A 20412-nucleotide genomic window follows, 5' to 3' on the forward strand; every position below is an offset into this window, starting at 1 on the left:
GAATTTTGGCAGATCAACCACCAACCTAGTTGTCCAGTAGGCAAGACAGTGAAATGAGAAGGCTTCTGAAAGCATATAGTACTCTGGCATTTCTTGCTTCAATGAGCAAGACAAAACTACTGGACAATTCAGACAAATGAAGGAAAAAATTTTTCAGATAAGTGCATAAATGTAGCTAAGTTTCTGTTTATAAAACTATAAAATACATTTCTCTCAAAAATCAGAAGCACTTTTTAGAAAACACAAGCCAGGTCTTCAAAAGTTTCATGTACTCTAGCGGGATCCTAATCAGTAAGTTACAACCGTGAAGAGTCTGTTCACAAGCTCGGACTATGACATGATTGTTTCCCTACAGCTACTCACTAAAGTTCACATAATCAATCAAACAATAAAAGCATCAGGCACCATCTGAATGAGCCAAATTCAATTCAACATATCCTTAACTTAAACACGTTTGCTGCATGAATAAAAATGTATTTTACTTTTCTGGGTATTAATGCACTCCTAAACCCCAAAGAATAGAAAATAGTGCATCTTCAGATGAATTTCCCAGGAGGTGTCATTTACCACTAAAATAGTTCATTTCAGCAGTTGAAAGACCATAAAAGAATACATGTCCTCTATAGACTCATAATCCTCAAATAACAGAAATAGATCTTGTGTTACATTCACCAGTGACTTCAGTCAGATGATTTAATTTCTTCTCCTTGCAGCACAGCAAGGGTTTCACAGAGTGTAATAACAATTTCTGCACAAGACAATTCATCCAATTAGAAAGACCGTATTGTCTTTTTTAAGTGTCTCTGCAGCCTGTGCAGCAATTTGACTTCAGAAAACCTAACAGCCCATGTACTACTCTTCATTCCTCAGCCTTTAAAAAATTCTCCAAGACTTTCTTCCATAGTGAAAGTCCAGAACCACTACTCCAAAGTGCTTCAGCTAAAACCAGATATAATATAACCATTAATCTTGCAATATAAAAAGGCTTTTACTCAGCAGGGAAAGAGGAGATACATATAGAGAAATAGTCTGTAGCCTCTCTTCATGGAAGAAAACGGTAAGGAAAAAAAACCCAAAACAAAAATAAAGCATAACCAGAACAATGTCTGCAAGATCAACTATGGTAATTATTTTTAAACTTAGCAATGCTTTTATGTGCTCCATCAGTTTACTTCACAGACAACTGACTCCTTATAAAAACAACATTCAGTGTGAAAACAGGAGCTACTGCTAGTGAGCTCTGTGAAGAGCTGGAATAAACATGAAAGCAATGAGGATGGCATTCTTGATGCACATTCTCTCTTTCTGACTGTCTTGTTTTGAAACACAATTCTTCGACTCAGATTTTGCACAGCAATCACCTGTGACTTTTCAATCCAATATCCACAGCTACAACCACTGTGTCCCTTTGTGAATGACAAAGAAACAGAATGTCACTAGCCGCAGAAATCATGACCATCTAGATCACTTTAAAAAACCCAAACAACCAACAATAAAAAAACCCCACCACACAATTATTTTTATGCTATAACCTTCACCATGACATCTCAGCATTTCTATATATTCTGCTGGAGTACAGGTAGTTCAGAGTCTGGCTCCAAAGTGGACAGTTCTTAATTTTGCCCTTTAGATATTCAACTAAACTTCTGCAACATTAAATGCTGAAGTAGTAGCTAGTAGACTTCTAGCCCAAGTTTGATTTGGACATGGTTCACAGATTCAAAGAATTCAGAATATACCTGTTATGCCTGCCACAAATATCTGGCTTTAAACCGAGTGTTTAAGTGCTGCTAACACCAAAGGAACAGATTCAAGTTAATACAGATGTGAGTGCTTAAAAATAAGATTGGGCTTAATAGCCACTTTTTGCTTCCTTCTTTCCATACCTGTCCTCTGACTTCCTTCTTCTTCAGAACAGCCTTCTAACTACTATGCTGCACACCACCTTCCACTGCATCCTTCAGAAAGTGCCCTAAGGAACTGAAGACTCAAAAGGTCTAACACGTTTGTTGTGATGAGTTTTTCACTTTCTTAACCTACATTCCAACCACTTACTTTCACCATCTTTTATAAAGCACCATTTATTTATGTGGAACTGAATAAAACAGAGAACCAAATATAGCAATTCCCAAAGTATAACTCTACCATCAATATGTTAGCGATAGTTGCCGTTTCACTGCTGACTGAGTTTATTAAAGTAATCAGTTATTTCCTCCATCCAGGAGCTTCAATGCTTTCTCCCTCCATACTGTTACTGCAAGAGAAAGATGAGACAAGTCTAAGGTAATCCTTCCTGCCTTAGAGAGAGCATTGAACCTACAAGAAACAATGTGATAATCTTTCAGTGTAATAATCTCTGTGGAGCCATTAAGCAGACTCAGAATTAAAATAACTTGTCAGAGACAAGACAGATGCCAGGTGATGCCGAGTTCAAATGAGCCAGACAGTAAGTTCAAGTTTCAAAGCATTAAAATATTTTGGAGTAAAATATGTCATTTAAAAGATAGAAATGCATTAGATATTGCTAACTGGAGAATATGGTGTCCTTGGTTGCACTTAACTGAGGACTAGGAACAGAAACATCATCCCAACGAAGCACACTATTTTTCCCACACCAAATTTTCAAATACTGGCAGATTAGCAGAACACTTGCTATATTACCAATTACATTGATTGCTTTATGTGGTACTACTAAAAAGATGCCTGATTATGCTACATATTTTGCAGAAAAGTATTTTAAAGCCCACAGCAATTTTAAAAACTAAAAGCTCTCCATCTGCAAGCCTTATTAGCTGACAAAATGTGATCCAGTAATAAAGTATCATCAAATCAGGGTTTGAGTTCTGCATTTTTGCAATGGTTTCTAATTCATGTGGGCCTCTGCTGATCGCTAGGGAAACAAAAAATATGATGAAGTCTGAACTTCATCTTCTCATTCCCTCTGGACACAAGCCATGCTTCCCAGAGTCAGGGAGGACTTTTTCATGAGCCTGCAAGGTTTCTTAATTTGAAGGTAGTCTGACCACCATAGTCAGCTCAACAGGATATGTCCATTAATCTTTCTTACTGTATTGATGAACAAAAGCTTTGCCTTAAAATGAGAACAAACAAAGTAGAAAAAACCCCTCACATAATGTTAAACATGAACAGCTTCAGGTTAAATTACTCCCCTGTATCTGTCTAAAGCTTCTGTAATTCTGCTGACTTACTCTTTGATTTGTCTCTAAATGTGTTCATTTAAAGTCAGTGGAGCTATTTTAAGATTACTCCAGTGAAATTCACAACAGTGATTCCCTACAGTCAGGCTTCAGGCCATTCTGCTCAGATACTGTATTAGTTCAGTAGTATTTTTTCAGCAAGTTACTGCTTTTCTTGTATGGCTGGTAAACTGCATTTTGAACAACTATATCAAATAGTTAATAAACAAAGCATTATTCCTTTCCCCTTCCTGTAATATGCCACTGATTCATCATCCAAATGAAAGACCCAATGCAACAAAACAGGTTAGAGAGTTCACCAAAACAGAAACCCACTCTAAAAGACCTGGAGTTATCTTGGTCATTTTTACACAGCTAGCTAGGCACAAGAAGACAACTGCCTTACTTGCAGCAGTTTGGATCAGAAGTCAAAGAAAGGTTCCCACAACAGGGCAGATGTATGTCTTACCTTCCCTTTTCCTAGAGAATAATTAATTTACAAGGACTGGGACCTGGATCCCTGGTTACAAACTATTTAATGGACATGTCAAACTACTCATAGTTGAGGTGTACCACTCATAGTTTTGAAAGCTGACTTACAGAAACATTTTCAAGAAAAAACTAAGTTAAAGAAGAGGTATCCAGGTGGCTGTGTATCAGCTCAGCTCTGCTTTTACACAGAAGTGCAATTCATTTTGTTTACTCCTGACCTTTGAACACAGGCACTTCCTACTTAAGTGAGAAAATGAAGTTTTAATAACTACTTTGCAAAAAAAAAAAAAAAAAAGTTGGTTAACAAAACATCAATATGTTTCCTTATGCTTTGTGTCTTCCCTCAAAAACCTGTCTCAGTTACAAGAGGCAATATATCTGGAAAACTCATTTCTGACTCCTGGCTTAGGATCACATTGTCATGGTCAGATCACAGTTTTCATTACCTCTATGTTTTACATTCTGTCCCTTTTCATTGATTAGCTCTGCAACAAGAGGTCTAAATGGCTTGTAGGAGTTAAAAAGTGTTATATTCCAGCAAAACCATCCTACTTCTAACCTGTCTGCTTATTGAAGGATTTTTTTTTTTTTCTGGAGATAAGATTTTTATGCTACTTAAATAATAGTCAAAATCGTAACTTTTTTTTAACTCTTCTGCTGTAGAGCATGCAAACTCTTTGAGAAGAAAGCAATTTTAAAAATTAATTTAAAAAATAAGGCCTGTTCTTTGGCATAAATTAAAGCTGAAACAACACTTCTCTTCTTATTTTATAAAGAAGTTATGGTTGTTTCTGTACAATGCCTTCTGCATTACGTTGCTTTTCCAGATAACATCCTTTATCTTTCCAGATTATGTAGGTAAGTTTAAGCATCCTCTATAATTCTACCTTGATTCAGTACTGAAGCAGACAAAGACTATGCACGTATTTCTAAGAAGCAAGAATAAAGATGTCCCAAGGGACTTGGCAGTCTTCCAGTAACCACAAAAAAACATAGAGAATAATTCCTAAGGTCACCAGAAGCTAGAAATTATTTGGTAGCCTGTCTTCAGCTTCCTCATATTGTATTGTCATACTTCTTGGATAATATCAACAAATAAGCCAGTCTCCGTCTTAAGTCTAAACAACCAAAAAATACCCCAAAATGGAGACATAATACATCTTTTGCTCTAAGTGACACACAAAAAGTGAATTCCAGAGAACCGAAGGTGTATGTGCGCGCATGTCTCTGCAGGATGAAGGGCAGTCTGCATCAGCAACTGCAGTGTCCAGATGGCAGCAGCTGGTGAGACTGGGACCCAGAGGGCACGTTGTCAACACACTGATCATCTATGCACTGCTGCTGGAGGAATGCATATTGTACCTACTGGGAATGCAGATATAGCCTTGCCACTTGTCGGACCTATGGTCATGAAACTGTGGCAGCCTTGCCCCTTTCAGGCTGCAAAATCCAACCCAACTCCTGAAAAAAATCCCAAACCACTAAAAATAAGCCTTTACCTGAGAACAATCAGCCTTGGCTATTTCTGCTGTAGCTTGGAGTACATCACGAAGACTGTCTCCATTTTCTTGGATCAGTAGATAAGCCAATAAAAGAAAAACATGGGCAGGGACTTGAGTGCTGACAGGTAGCAGTGATTTGACTGAAGATAACCATTTAGTAACTGCAAGCTTCCCTTTCATGAGCTCCATGATCTTCCAGGTTGTATACAACGAACTATAAGAGCTGGTTATGGGGAAAAGGAGTTTGCAGGACACCTGAGAACAAGTGAAACAAATAAAAGTCTCAATCAAACAAATAAGATACCATGAAAGAACAATTGTGACACCCAAAACATTTTTTTATGGTTACAATGCAATAAATAACAAACTGAGATACATTTTTTCAAAATCCTTTATATGGATTCTTGCACTATGGATGTTTCAATGGGTTTATAATTCCCTGCTCAGGAGCTCCAATTTTATCTGACATCCATCACTCCTGCTCTTGGTGGTAACTGTAGTGCTACTTCGCCATTAAAAGGGACATAGTAATTCTGAAATACGTTAAAAACTTACGTTTCTGACAATGACAGGATAATCACCAAATTTGAACTATCATCTACATTATTTTTAAAAACTGTCTTAACTCTTAATAGTACTTAATACCACAGTTTAAGTTAATCTGACTTTACATTTTTTGTTTAACTGCTTTGCTTCTCAGAACAAATGTTCTACAGTTGTGTCACTGAAAACAGGGAAGTAAACTCTCTATCCAATTTATTAGGTTAGAAAGCTGACATTAGTTTATTAGCATCCCTGGATGCATGGAGAATTCTCCTCAAAGCATTCATGCCCAATAACCTAAAAAACTGGGTTATATTCCTGAAACTAATACATATTCATCACATTTTTGACTACAGCTATATATGTGTCCTGGGATGATATTATAGGGTTATTTTATTCCTTAACCACCTGCTCGATGCCCAAGGACACCGTGTCTTTAAGATGGACCCGGGGGGCAGGGCCGGGGCCGCGGGACCCGGTGCGGGTCGGTTCAAGGCTGGGCCGAACGGCTCGGGCTCGAAGGGTCTCAGCGGGGCTCCGCAGGGAGTGCGCGGGGAGCGCTCTGCTGCTCTTGGGGGGTTTTTGTTGCAGCTAGCTGGAAAAAGGCTGTGTTGGGTTTTTTGTTTTGTTGTTTTTTCTCTTCCCTCCCCCCTGCCTCACTGCATCCCTTCCCTCCTCTCTGGCCCGGGGAGCCTGCGGGGTAGCCCCAGCTGGTCCAAGCCCATGTGTCTGCTCCCTCTCCAGGCATTTGTTGTATTTTGAGTTTTATTTTTTCCTAGTCTATCCTGTTTTGTTTTGTGTTAATAAACAGTTTGGTTTTTTCCCACTTTCACTTGCTGTTACCAATCTGTCTCATTGGCAGAGGAAAAGGGGAGGCCCTTTTCCCTTTGGAGGAGGTGCTCATTCCAGAGCACTTCCTCCTAAAATTTTGTCTCCAAAAACTGAGACATAAATTTGGTGCCCAGTGTGAGGCACAGGAAAGTGGAAAAAAAAAACCATTTTGGTTTGAATCACTTTGTATTGAGGTACAGCAGTAAGACATCACCATGCTGTTTGATTTAATAATTTTTCTGTGGAACCTAGTCATAAGTACATGTCCACAGCTATGGGCAGTCAGCTCCCTGGCTTACACCTTTTATAATTCAGGAATAAGAATCAGGACTGCCATTTTAATATGCCTGAAAGTAGTGATTCATCGAAGTTTGACTGAAGTAACGGATACCATTGAGAAGGTGTATGTTATGTTTTTTCCATTCTGGCCTTGGGAGTTTCCTTTTGGAATGTATTAGCAATTACACCCAGTTTGTTAGGGGAAAAGCAGGGGATGATAATTTCCAGCCCTTCATCTCCTTCTTCCCCTTCAGATCTGGCACGTCACCTTTTGGAAGTGTTGAAAGTGTCCAATTTCCCCTGGATGTCAAAGATACCACTTTCTTATTATGTTATCTAGCAGGGCTCCTCTATGTGGTCTCCAGCTTGTCTAAAATAAGGGCTGAAATTTCCAGAGGGGTTGCCCAGACACCTGCCCCAGTTGTGGAAAATCCTAAGTGGTGTGGGGTATGGGAGGACATAGGCCAGACCCCGAAGCAGTTTTCTGACCCAGCAGCCTAGAACTTCCCCCCTGAATGAATTCAGAATCCAGCTGAGGTGGGGAAGTATCTGAAGGAAAATTGCAATACCAATGCTGATGAAAAGGAAAAGCTCATTGCCATGTGCTGGATCCTGGCTAACGCTTACCACACGCTGTTAGATACTGTAGGGCAGAAGATACAGCCAGAGGGGCAGGAGAATAAGCCAGTATACACCCCAATCACTCCAGCTGCAGCTAAAGCGGATGGGGAGCCTAAACCAGTAACAATTGCCCCTGTCCAGACAAAGAGACACAAAGCCAAATCCATTTGCCCAGTGGATGGTGATGGGCAGCCAGGACCTTCACAGTCAGCAGAGGAAGTGGAACCTGAAATCACCACTGAGTCCCTGTCCAGAGAAAGCCTTCGTACCCTGAGGAAGGATTATACCCGATGGCCTGATAAAACTGTATTAAGTTGGATGGTCTGAATCTGGGATGCTGCAGGTGATGGTACAATTCTGGATGGCACCGAAGCGAGGCATTTGGGGTCCCTGTCACGTGATCTAAGTATCGACCAAAGGATGACAAGAGGCCCTGAAGCTCTCAGTCCCTGAACACGGCTCTTAAGAAGTGAGAAGGAAAGATATCTGTGCTGAGAAGATCTCTAGCTGCAGCTAAACCCCTGGAAAACCATGGAACAAGGGATTCAATGCCTGAGAGAACTGGCAGTGATAGAGATCATATTCTCAGATGACCAAGCAATTAGGAGCCCTGACATGGTAAAATGCACACCAGTGGTGTGGCTGAAACTTGCCCGACACACACCACCAGAATACACCTCTGCTTTAGCAATGATGACGTGGAATGACGGGGATGAGACAGTGAGTTCTACGGTGAGGAGGTTCTGGGCATATGCAGACATTGTGCACAGCCCAACACAAGCAAGAATTGCAGCTGTGGAAAAGAGTCTGTCAGAGACCATACAGAAGATGGAAGATAGGACGGAGAAGACTCATCAGAAACTCAGGAAGGAGGTGAAAGAGGGCCTTCTCCAAATCACATCAGTGAAGACCAGAGACCCTATTACCAGAAGCAGATGGTAGCCAATGCTCTGTGGGGGTGGCTGGAAAGGTGGAAAAAGGCCAACTGGCAGCATAAGGGAAAACCAATCTGGGCTGCTGATGAGCAGAAAGGCATTGCCACTCGGGTAGAGAAGCTACCCGTGAGAGTCCACCATGTAGATGCTCATGCCCCCAAGAGTCGGGCTAATGAGGAACACCGAAACAACGAGCAGGTAGATCAGGCTGTGAAGATGGAGGTGTCAAAAATAGACTTGGATTGGAAACACAAGGGAGAGTTGTTTCTAGCTCAATGGGCCCATGATGCCTCAGGTCATCAAGGCAGAGATGCCACCTATAGGTGGGCACGAGACCAAGGGGTGGATCTAACCATGGACAGTATCTCCCAGGTTATCCATGACTGTGAGACATGCGCTGCAGTCAAACAGGCGAAGCCAGTGAATCCTCTATGGTGGGCAGTGGTCCAAATACAAGTATGGGAAGGCCTAGCAACTATTTCCATGGACTTGTTTGGATATGGTTCCGGATCTTCTGACGAATCTTTTCTCCTTGAGAGTACCTCAAATATGTCATTGAGTCGTTATGTACTTCTCTTACCATTCTTTGCTCTGACACACAACCCTTGTTCTCAAAACTAAGATATCAGCTACTACACATTAATCACTAACACAAATAAATAAGGAAGTATTAGCTGGAACACAACTTACTAGTCACAGACACAGGGAGTTAACACAAGGCCACACTAACTTCTGGCATTTGTACTGAGCACTGTAGGGTACAAAACTAGGCATTAACCAGGAATAAAGGGGTCATATACTATTGTGCTAAAGTTCAAACAATTTTCCAACACCTTCCCCGACTCTTCCATAGACTTTATTCTTACAGAAACATAACTGTTTTGCTAACAGTTGCAGTCATGGAAGATAGTATTTAGCAGCAGGAAAGTTGTAAAATGCAAATGAGGAATTCTCTTAAGTTGGATTTTTATATACATACGGGTATATATATTTTAGAGCTCCTGTAAATAAAGTTCAAAGTTTTTCATTAAAACAGGAAAGTTTTGTATTAATACAAGACATGAAATCTCTTTCCCACTAATTCTTTGCTTCCTTAGAAAATATTTTTCCACTATCAAGACAGTAGTTAGCAGGCAGTCATCAGGTGAAGAACATTTATATAAAGATCAGGTCAAGAAAGTATTTGAGAAGAGATCTCCAAATGAACATTAAAAATGGAATTCAGAATCCAAAAGGCTAGGGCCCACTCAGCTTTAAATAACCAAGGAAAAAGAGACTTTGAGTGGCAAAAAAAAAGCTGTTCTAATTAGAACTGCAGAACTTCATTTTAATCACATTGTTTGACTCAATGTAAATTTATTTTGGCTAACGGAAGGTAGAATGCCCCTGTATTTTAGATTACTTTTTAAAAATTACATTAAAATTAGCTTATTACATTACTTACACATTACAACTACAGTACGTGAAAAATATAGCAACCTAAAGAGCTATCTATTCTGGCTGGCAAGATCACTTGGAGCCAAAAATCTTTTCTGGATACAGCTGTGATACTGCCATTTATTGAAAAAGGTATCTAAACTTAATCCAAGAACATACAGTGAGCTAATAAGAGTTTCAGGATCCATAAGATGTACTGTTTAGTTGCCTGCCTGTGGACGATAACAGGCCTTTAAATCAAAATTAGGCTATGAAAGGATTTTTGTTGTTTGGGGTTTTCTTGGGGAGGTGTTGTTTGTGGCAGGCTTTTTTGTGTTTGTGGTGGTGATGTTGTTGACATTTGTTTTGACTTATATATTTTTTTAAGTGCCTGGGAAAAACTGCAAAAATTGGTAGAGCCTGAAATATTATATTGGTATTTCCCATTCCACACTACATCCCCAAAAGGTTTTACTACATAATTGCACTCATTCCTTTCTCCCTTTATTTCATTTACATGAAAACAGGCTATGATCACAATTTTATTTTATTGCTGCACTCTAATCAAGCAAGTTATGTACAAAATTTCAGTTTATCAACACAAATACATATGTGCGTGCGTATACATACACACATATATACACATATATATACATATGTAAAATCCCTCAATGGCAAAGTCTATGTGAAGGCCTAGCCTCATCCTAACTTTCAAAATCATGGCACTGAAGGTAGAACAATTCCCTACTACTATCAACGCGCAAAAAAAAAAAAAGCCATTTAAAGACATATAAATTTTGAGTGCTGTAAAAAGCAAAATAAGAAGCATACCCTCAATGGAAAGGTGGTCAAATATCTACTGGGGACTACAAGATTCTTGCTAGGGCATGTAAGGTTGCACACATGAAGGTCAAGGCTCAGCTAGCTCTGGAACTGGGCAGAGATAGCAAGGAGAAGAAATGGCTGATCAGATAAGCAGTTAAGCAGAAGCCCAGGGAAGACACAGACCCATTACTAGACAGGGCAGGGAAAAAGTTACTGATAATGTTGGCAAGACACAGGTTCTTAATACCTCCTTCCTCCTGATCAGTGTTTTACTGAGGCTGGCAGCCTGTCACAAGTGGGGCTCCCTGGGCCCCATGTTGTAACATCTCCATGAATGATCTGGATGATGGGATCAAAAGCACCCTCCCCACGTTTGCTGTGTCACTGAACTGGGTGTTGAGGTGGACACATTGCCAGGGAGAGCCACCTTTCAGAGACACAAACAGGCTGGAAGACTGGGTCACAAGAACTGTGTAAAGTTCAACCAGGAGAAGTGCAGAGCCCTGCACCTGGAATGACATCACCGAAGAGCCCAGCCAGGCTACGACGTGAGCTGTGGAACAGCCTTGCCAAGAGGAGCCCGGGGTCCCAGTGGACAGCACACAGACACCAGGCCAGCAGTGCACTGCCGCAGCTACCGAGGCAAAGTGCTGAGCTGCAGCCATGGGGCACTGCTAACAGAGAGAGATGTGATCCTCCCACTTCACCAGCGCTTGTCAGACTGCACATGGAGTGGTGTGTCCAGCTCTGGCCCCCACAATTCCAAAACAGATATGGACAGACTGAAGAGGGGTCAAAGGAGTCCCCCTGTAGAAGTGAAGGCTCAAGGAGGGTGTCATCATTTTCTAGTACTTGAAAGGCAGTTACTAAGAGGACAGAAGCTCTCTCTTCACAAAGAGCCACATGGAGAATACAAAGGGCAATGGATACAAGATACCTGGGAGAGGGTAAGGGATAACAAGATTACAAGAAAGACATTTTTGATAGTGAAAACAATCATTCAGTGGAACAACCCCTCCAGGGACATGGTGTAGTCCCCATCACGGGAGGTTTTCAACATGTGATTGGAGAGGACACTAGATAATCTCATCTAGGCCCCCTTTCCTATGAAAGGCTAGACCAGATGATCTTGCAGACAGGGCTATTCTGTGATTCTGTGAAAATACACCATAACTTAACCATGTTTGCTCTTATATACTCTTGCCCAAAGCTTGTTCACTGTGGACATAGCATTTGCTTTCTTTTTCCTACCTCTTTTCTTGCCCATTTCCAATGTGAAGGAAGTCTAAGGATAATTCAATCAAGACTTTATTCTCTTAGCATTGATCTGATCCTACAACACAAACTGACTGTAATCATGGGGCCATTAAGAAGAGTCTACATTTTTTAATCTTTTAGTTGAGAACCAGAGGTTATCAGCATACTTATTACAAACAATGATCAGGCAAAATTATTGTCTCCCCATTTGCATTGAGAACCATGAATTACCAAGATCCACCATGCTACTTACTATGAACTCTGCAGGATCAGTGAGACACAAGTGAAGAGACTGTTAGAGAATTCTCAGCAAAGACAACTGTTTTCAGTGTTAACATGGCCAACACAAAAACTTAGTCATCAAAAATTATTTAAGCCCTCAACATAAAAGTTTTCACATGCTTTTCTGAAGCAAAGAGAACACCAGAATTAGTACAATCAACTTCCATTAGAGGAAGCCAGTGTAACACAATACACTGTAATCTTGTACAGTAACACAGTAGCATTGTAAGACATACAAATAGCTTCCAAAACTCAACAGAAAACAAAACATGTGGGCAAGTGACACAGAGCATTGAGGACTGACATGCTTCAAAGATGTTTCACTGAAACAAACCTCCAGTGGCATCTGTACAGGCTGGCACCCAGAAAGTCCCATTAGAAGGAAGTGAGCTGTAACCACTGTCATCCCACTGTCTATTCTTTCAGAGCAGACTAAGAAGTGTAAGCTTTAGTGAACTTAAAAGAAGTTATTTTTTATTAGGAGCACAAACGGGCTTGACTTTTCAGATGCGGAGAAATAGAAGACGAAGTAGGTGGGGCATTCCAGGTCAAGGAGACATGGCAGAACTCAGAACTGGCACTATATCTGTCTCCAGCTTGTCACATCACACCCTCTCTACACAAAACAGGGGTGTAAAGCAGAAAGGGACTTTAGCTACCCCAGTGCTAGACACATCTTGATCAAAGAGATTTGTTGTCACTTATTCTTGGAACAGTGGGGATAAATGGATAGATGGCAGAGAAGTGGGACATAAGGAAATAATTAAAACCCAAAAAACCCTAACAGAACATATAAAAAGATTCAGGTTACTGAGCCAAAATTTGCTAACTAACACTAACTTAGGTGCTCTGTAACTCTTTTCAGTCAAGGGAGAAAGAATGGTAGTTATCAGTCACATACAGCAGTAAAGAAAAAGACATGAGGAGAATAAGCAAGTCTGAAAGAAACAGAGTAAATATATATAACCTTGATTTCTACTAAGTCTTGCTAGTTACTTAACAATGGAAGTGAATTCTTCAATCTATACAGTCTCTTAAAGTAAAAAAATCTCATTTGCTAAATAAAACAATATCCAGCCAACAAACTTTTACTTTACCAGTAGTCTAGTTTTATGGACTATATTTTCAAGTGTTCCCATGGAGGTTATGGCATGAAGAAGTTCACACATGCAGAGTCCTTCCCAAGCAGATAGGCTTAATGCAGAAAAATTTTTAAATGCCTCCCCTACCTGCACCTGATAAAAGGAAAGAAACTTTATCACTTTACCGATTCCTGTTTATCCTTCACACCTTCCTCCTTTAATATTCCCAAAAGATTTACAGCCAGTTGCTGCCTGGTAGTTCCAGAAACATCCCCTGACAGGCAGTCTCCAACTGTTGTAGAAGATAAGATCTGTAGCACAGGCATCACCAAAATAAGGGCTGTGGTTGAGATGTCCTGGGTTTCTGAACATGAGAGGAGCTTGTAGGCTATTTAAGACAAATTGAGGAAAAACAAAGGTCAAGAAGGAAAGAAAGAAATGAACATTGGTACCTTTAGGCATGACACAGATATTTCTAGGAAACACTTCAACTCAGCAAAGTAAAGGTTCCCAGATTTACTGTATGTGTATATAAAAGCCAGAAGATTTTTGTGATTTTTCGTTTAGAGAGTCACACATTTCTGTGTTCATAGCAAAGTACCTGATGGCAGCAAAAAATACAAAAATGGAATGTAGCGCAGACCTTTGTTTTTACTGGAATAACTACACTAACCACAACTGCTAAGTCAAAAGCATGGCTAAACATTGCCATGATTGTCATGCCTGCTCTCAGTACCTGTAATAGCAAACCATTCAGGATGCATGCACATCAGCTAAGAATATTCTGTTGGCTCAAAAATGAAACCAATAAGCTCCAAGATAGCAGGGAGCTTAAAATACAGAAACATCAATGGGAAAAGTCAGAGTAGCAGGAAAATTTGTATTTAGTGCCATTTTATTTTAATTTAGGAAAAATTCTGCATGTAAAGAAACCCCATTTCACTACTCCATCCAATTCCAGGGGAATGCAGTGCTTATTTCATAAATATGCAGAAACAAAGACACAGTTTTAGGAGTGGGGATTCCTCTTTCACAAGAAGAGCTTTACCTAGACTCAAGACAGACTTTTGCTGACTTTCTGGAGTTTGCAGCAGTAGAAGAGCTAGCCCAATTATATACTGGTCCACTGGAAATACCTACAAGGAAAAAAGAAAAAGGTTCCAAGTCTCCTTTGTTTCTCAGTGACATTAAACAGAACAAACAGGAAACTACCAAAACTTTGAAAGATTATCTTTATGAACCATAGTGACTGCACATGCAGTGACAGAGCAATGAAGAATATAACCGTGTGAAAATTGTATTTTAACTAAGTAACTAGAACATTTTAATTTGTTACTTTGTTCAAACTGCTGTAACTCACTTTAAACAAATTTCCATACTAAGAGATTTACAGATATATACAGACCCAGTTAAGTTTTTACCTTCTGAAGGTATTCAACAAAGAAAAAAAATTAGAAACTTTTGACACCAACACTGGTGACCTGCAGATGAATGTCATGTAAAAGTGTCTCTACTGTCTTAAACATGACATTCTTTAAATTTAATAAACTATTTTGTGTTTTTACCATATACTCTTACCTCTTTTAAGAGCTCGAAGTTGTCCTCTATTAGGGAGATCAAAGATGAGCATTCTCCTGTTACATTTAAACATACTTCACAGAAGCATAACAGTTGCAGACTAAGCTGGGATAACTGATCTTTCCAAAACAAAGGATAGCGTAGTAGGCTGAGGAACAGCTCTTGCAGGAAAAACAAGGCTTCTGTAACTTGCAGTAAGTCCTTAAGCTGCAGAGAGGTAGTCAAAAAAAAAAAAACAAGCCAAAACATATGATGATTTAGTTGCCCTTCCCTATCTACATAGAATTTAGTATTAGCTCTGCTATATTTCTATTGCAAATAGTACTAAATCTTTGAAGAAACATATTTATAAACTAACACCAGGAATCCCTTATCCAACTTCTCTGAAAAAAAACAACTTATGAACTGCTTTTTGATATTTTGAAGTAAAATGAGAAACACGTGAAAGAATTAAAATGTTTCTTGGTAGCTGATGAGAAAAATCCTTTTTTACTCAAAAGCAATAGCAATTAATTCAGCTCTTGGGGTTCCTTATAACAACACAAAAAAGTGTGTGGGGATTTCATCAAGCAGGTAAATATTCTTATGACAGATGCATCTGGCTCTACAATATTTCCTTTGTAACGTAACTAAGATTTTAACATACGTCTCAAAAGAGAAAGGCAGTGGTGTAACTCAATTCTAGAACACCATGGAATCTAACTACCACAAAAACTAGATGCTGAAGTGTGATACCCAAAAGCAGTATCTCCATACCTGAAAGCCAGCTAAAAAGGTTTCAAGAAGCAGGTCATCTCAAAGTCCCCATGTGCTGGATGACAGTATTTCTGTTCTTGAAAACTCTACTTCCAGACAAATGCACTGTTCCAATCCAAACTCTGGAGCCAGCATTAAGCACAACAGCCTGATTTTTATTCCCTTTTTGTTCTATAAATAATCTGCTCTAATCAGAAATCTCATGTCACTGAATTATTAGCAGAAAAGTCTACAGGTGAGGAGCTGTACTTTTGACAGCTTGGTTGACACTGTCAGACAAAATGACTGGAAAACATTTCAGCATTTATATTACACATTGGATTAAATTAAGCTATGCTAAAATGAGGTTCAGAGAAAGAAGACGAGGGAATTGACGGACTATACAACAGTCCATCAAACAGGCTTCTTGAAGGAAGTACCTTCCATTGTGAAAGCTGTATCTCAGGTGAGACAAAAATGTTCAAGTATTAATATGAGTTTGAAAATATGCAACTGATTTCTTGCTTAAAAAAAAAGAGGTGCCAACATGTATGAAGGAAAAAAAGGCTCATAACTAATTTCATACGTTTTATTCAGCACCTTTCTTATGGCTAAATGTTATCAGGTCTGAAGCTTGGTCATACATTCAAGACACAATGTTATACTGAAGTTCAGATAAAATCGAGAAAATATCAGACAACTCTCTGTAACTAGAAAAGGTCAGCATGTACCCATCATTACAAAGAATAGACCTGAACCAAGATAAACGTGTATAACACAAGTTATATTTTTTCCAAAAGATTGTGAGAAGTAGCTATGAGTAGAAAGAATACTTTTCTAGTAAAATGTCATAGGATAAAGACGCTACCAAATATCCTTATAACAAGCCTACTTAGCTTTTCATTATTCATATTAATGAACCCTCTCTCCATAGCAATAAGGGCAAAGCACCTCATGTTTGGCTTAATAAGTCTGAAACTGAAGATGTTGTCCTAATATCAAAAGAAGAAGGAAATGGTAGATAGGTACAAAAAAAGCTTAACGGGTATCACAGTGATGGACAAGAAAAAGCAGAGCTTTTAATTTTAACCAACATCACAGGCCCCTAACCAAAAGTGGACAGAAAGATTAAACCCCTAGCTCCTATTATGTATCACTGTGCAACTTAAAAAAAATTCAAAACCTTCAGCATATTCCAGAAGGACTAAATTTCATCTTCAGATCCACTAATCTCTCTGTTACAAAGAGTGAGAAAGGAATACCTAGAAATACTTAAATAATTCTTCTCATATAGTTTGTTTCATTTTAATATTATCCATTTTAAGTTAAAATTGTATGGTTTTGACAAATATCTTGCCATTTAACAGAATTTTCTCATTAATGTCTTTCTAAGTTTACCGTATGTTTACCGAAGCAACTAGATGCAAGTAATGACAGTAAATATGTTTCAATTTCCATCTTAACAGGTATATCAGATTTGAACAACTAAAGTTTTATCTTCTACCAGAAAGAGAAAGTTTATTAGATTTACGTACTATCAACAAACCTGATCTACAGAAAATGGAAGAGAATGCTATATTTGCACACTTGAAAGACAATAATAATAATACTATCACTATTTTGATAAACATCTATTTGTAAAAGATAGGGTCAGGCAACAACTGTACCTGCAGGTGTGGAACCAAATCACATAGAAGTCGAAGAATCTCACATTCCAACGCGGAGAGTTCTTTGTGCTTTGGCCCATAAGGCTGAAGTAAGATCTTAAGTAAACCCATTCGCAGTTCAGCATATTCCCGTAACTGGTATGGTTCACAATACAGGTATCTTAGAAATGAAGCCATTATGGCAACACATGAACTCTCTGACCTGCAGTTCAAGAAATAAGTTTGCCGTGAGTGCTTTCTACTCAAAGTGTAACAAGGAAATCCAGGTAATGTGACATTACCTGCAAAAGTTCACAAGACCCAATTAACAGAAAGGTGTTGAGAAGGGCATTACTAAATACTCGAACAAAGTACTGTCATGAGGCCCAATACAGTAACCATACTTCAAAGTGCAATTTTGAAAAGATTCAATATGGACCTGCAGGTTATAACACTCCTAATTTTACTCTTTTCCCCTCATCAATTCAAGAAAGTGACTTTCCTTGCTGAATGTCATGATAGACTGATGTCCCATTCTGAAGAATATTTGGACAAGACTACTCAGAAATATCTTTTTAAAACACATAAAACATATTTCAATAAAAAGGAGTCATCCTTTACTTACCAGTTTTTGCAGAATGGTCTTAAAACAATTACACAATACAGGAACTGTTTTAACCAACGTGGCTTCCCAGTAAAATATTATCACAAAACAAATCTTTTGGCTTGATCATGTCAGGAGTACAAGCTGTCCTTTACATTATTAAAACAACCAAATAAAGCTGATGGTCAATATAGTAACAAATACAGAATCACAGAACTGTTCAGGCTCAAGTCCAACCATCACTGCCATGCCCACTGCTAAACCCTGTCCCCAAGTGCCACATCTACAGGTCTTTTGAATACTTCCAGGAATGGTGACTCCACCACTTCCCTGAGCAGACTGTTGCAATGGTTGACAAGCCCATTACAAAATTTTTCCTAACAGCCAATCTAAACCTCCCTTGATGCAACTTGAGCCTGCTTACTCTCATCCTGTCACTTGTTATTTGGGAGAACAGAACCCCCCACCTGGCTACAACCTCCTTTCATGAAGAAGAGCATAAAGTCACTCCTCAGTCTCCTTTTCTCTGGGCTAAACACTCCCAGCTCCTCAGCTGTTCCTCATCAGACTTGTGCTCCAGACCCTTCACCAGGTCCACTGCCCTTCCCTGGACTTGCTCCAGCACCTCGATGTCCTTCTTGTTATAAGCGGCCCAGAACTGGACACAGGGCTTGAGGTGCAGCCTCACCAGTGCCAAGTACATGGGCACTTCCCTAGTCCTGTTCCTGCAGGCCACACTATCTCTGACCCAAGCCAGGATGCCATTGGCCTTCTCGGCCACAAGGGCACATGCTGGCTCATGTTCAGCTGTCAATCAGCACCCTCAGGTCTTTTTTCTCTGTGCAGTTTTCCAGCCACTCTTCTCTCAGTCTGTAGCACTCCATGGAATTGTTGTGACCGAAGTGCAGCACCCAGCATTAGGTGTTGAACCTTGTTGAACCTCATACCACTGGCCTCAGACCATAGATCCAGCCTGCCCATATCCCTCTGCAGAGCCTTCCTACCGTCCAGCACATCAACAGGGAATCAAAACTCAATTTTAAACAAGACTCAGTCTTGATACAAAACTGTAGAAAGAATTTAGTAATAGGTCTATATCAACATATGTGGAGCTTTTCTACATCACACTTAGGGACACTGTTTAGTGGTGGACTTGATAGCATTAGGTTAATGGCTGGACTCAGTGCTCTGAAGGGCATTTCCAAACCTAAATTACTCGATAATTCTTTATTGTCAGTCTAGCACTTTACCCACAGAAACCTTGAACAAAGAGCACCAAGAAGAGTGTCGCATATTTTCCTTTTCAGCAAGAAAAACTCCTGTTTTAATTCAAAAGAAGCCATCAGCAGAAAATCCACCGTTCACTCCATTTATACATCTGAGGGGACTCTATGTGAGTCCCAGATTTGGCAGCAGAGTGAAAGAGCAAACAGCATTTGAAAAATACTCTGATCAATTAAACTGAGCAAAACACACTTCAGCTTGAAAGTCTTACTCTTGATCATGTAGTCTAAGCCCACCAGATATTTAAGAGATGAATAAACTTATATCTTTACAAACAGAAAACAGAGAAGCCAATTTCTCTGCACTATTTCTCTGTTACTAGTCTTTCCGAAAACAGGAGAAAAGGCATACTTTTATCTGAAAAGCATACATATAGGTGTAAAATCATTGAAAGCAGTTCTCTTTGAGAATGCCAGATTTCTTATCTTACACTGAAGCGTTCTTCGACAAGTTTCTTAGTGGTTAGCATGAAGAAAGGCTGAGATTGTTGGCAGTTGGGTATTTGTTATTATCTGATTTTAATGATGCTTTATAATAAGGCTGTACCACTGATTTTTTTTCTATTTTTTTAAATCAGAAAGCATGCATTGTTTTTCAAGACCTCATCTTTTCCATGAGATTTAATCATCCCTCCTTTTCCTTCATCATCCCATCATTTTGTATACATGAGTTATAGCTGCATTGTATTCATTTTTTTTGACTAAGCAGTCAGAATTTCAACAAAGCTAATAAGCCAAATAGCTTATTTTAAAAAAAAATTCAAATGTGCTATCAGTCTTGCACCAGTTATTCTATATCCATACAAAATTTATCTACATAGTGAATTAAAAGCTATAAAATTGATTTTTGATGGATTATACCAGTATTTAACGAAGAATTTTTTATATTATTATTTTAAAACTTGAAATAGTGTAATTAAGTTTTATCTTTCACAGTATCTTTCACAAAAGACAGAATTCTTACTGCTTGTTGCAGCTTCCTTCAACAAAACGGTTACAATGATACAATTCAGTTGTCAACATTTGCTAGGCTATTTTTAATTTTTCATTCATGTACCTCTCTGGACACTGATGGAAAAATACTGTTATCTGCTGTAGTAGAACTGGCCAGCAATCAGGTCTGTTCTCAAGGACAGTGATTAATGGATGAGGAGTGTTCCTGAAAGACAAAGAAATTACATTTATATCCATAACACAGAAAGGAAGTATGCAAAAAAACTATCTGCAAAATAAGCACAGCTGTAGAAGTAGGCAATTTAACCTCCTCCTTTTACCAACTCCTTTTACCAGCTTTGCTAAGATGG

The 20412-nt window shown here is 39.2% G+C and overlaps 1 protein-coding gene across 3 annotated transcripts in view; it reads right to left on the reverse strand.

Annotated features, from left to right (window-relative positions):
• FOCAD (focadhesin) overlaps nt 1–20412 on the reverse strand; it is a 96596-nt gene that overhangs the window by 56180 nt on the left and 20004 nt on the right. For all 3 annotated transcript variants that reach the window (XM_039566936.1, XM_039566935.1, XM_039566937.1), the window contains 6 exons: nt 20166–20267; nt 17243–17444; nt 14841–15047; nt 14311–14398; nt 13448–13650; nt 5189–5446 (listed from right to left, as the gene is read on the reverse strand). In XM_039566936.1, coding sequence (XP_039422870.1) covers nt 5189–5446; nt 13448–13650; nt 14311–14398; nt 14841–15047; nt 17243–17444; nt 20166–20267 — 1060 coding nt within the window. The remainder of the gene's footprint in view (nt 1–5188; nt 5447–13447; nt 13651–14310; nt 14399–14840; nt 15048–17242; nt 17445–20165; nt 20268–20412) is intronic.

Source organism: Corvus cornix, chromosome Z (assembly GCF_000738735.6).
Source record: "Corvus cornix cornix isolate S_Up_H32 chromosome Z, ASM73873v5, whole genome shotgun sequence".
In the NCBI taxonomy this organism is placed as follows: domain Eukaryota; kingdom Metazoa; phylum Chordata; class Aves; order Passeriformes; family Corvidae; genus Corvus; species Corvus cornix.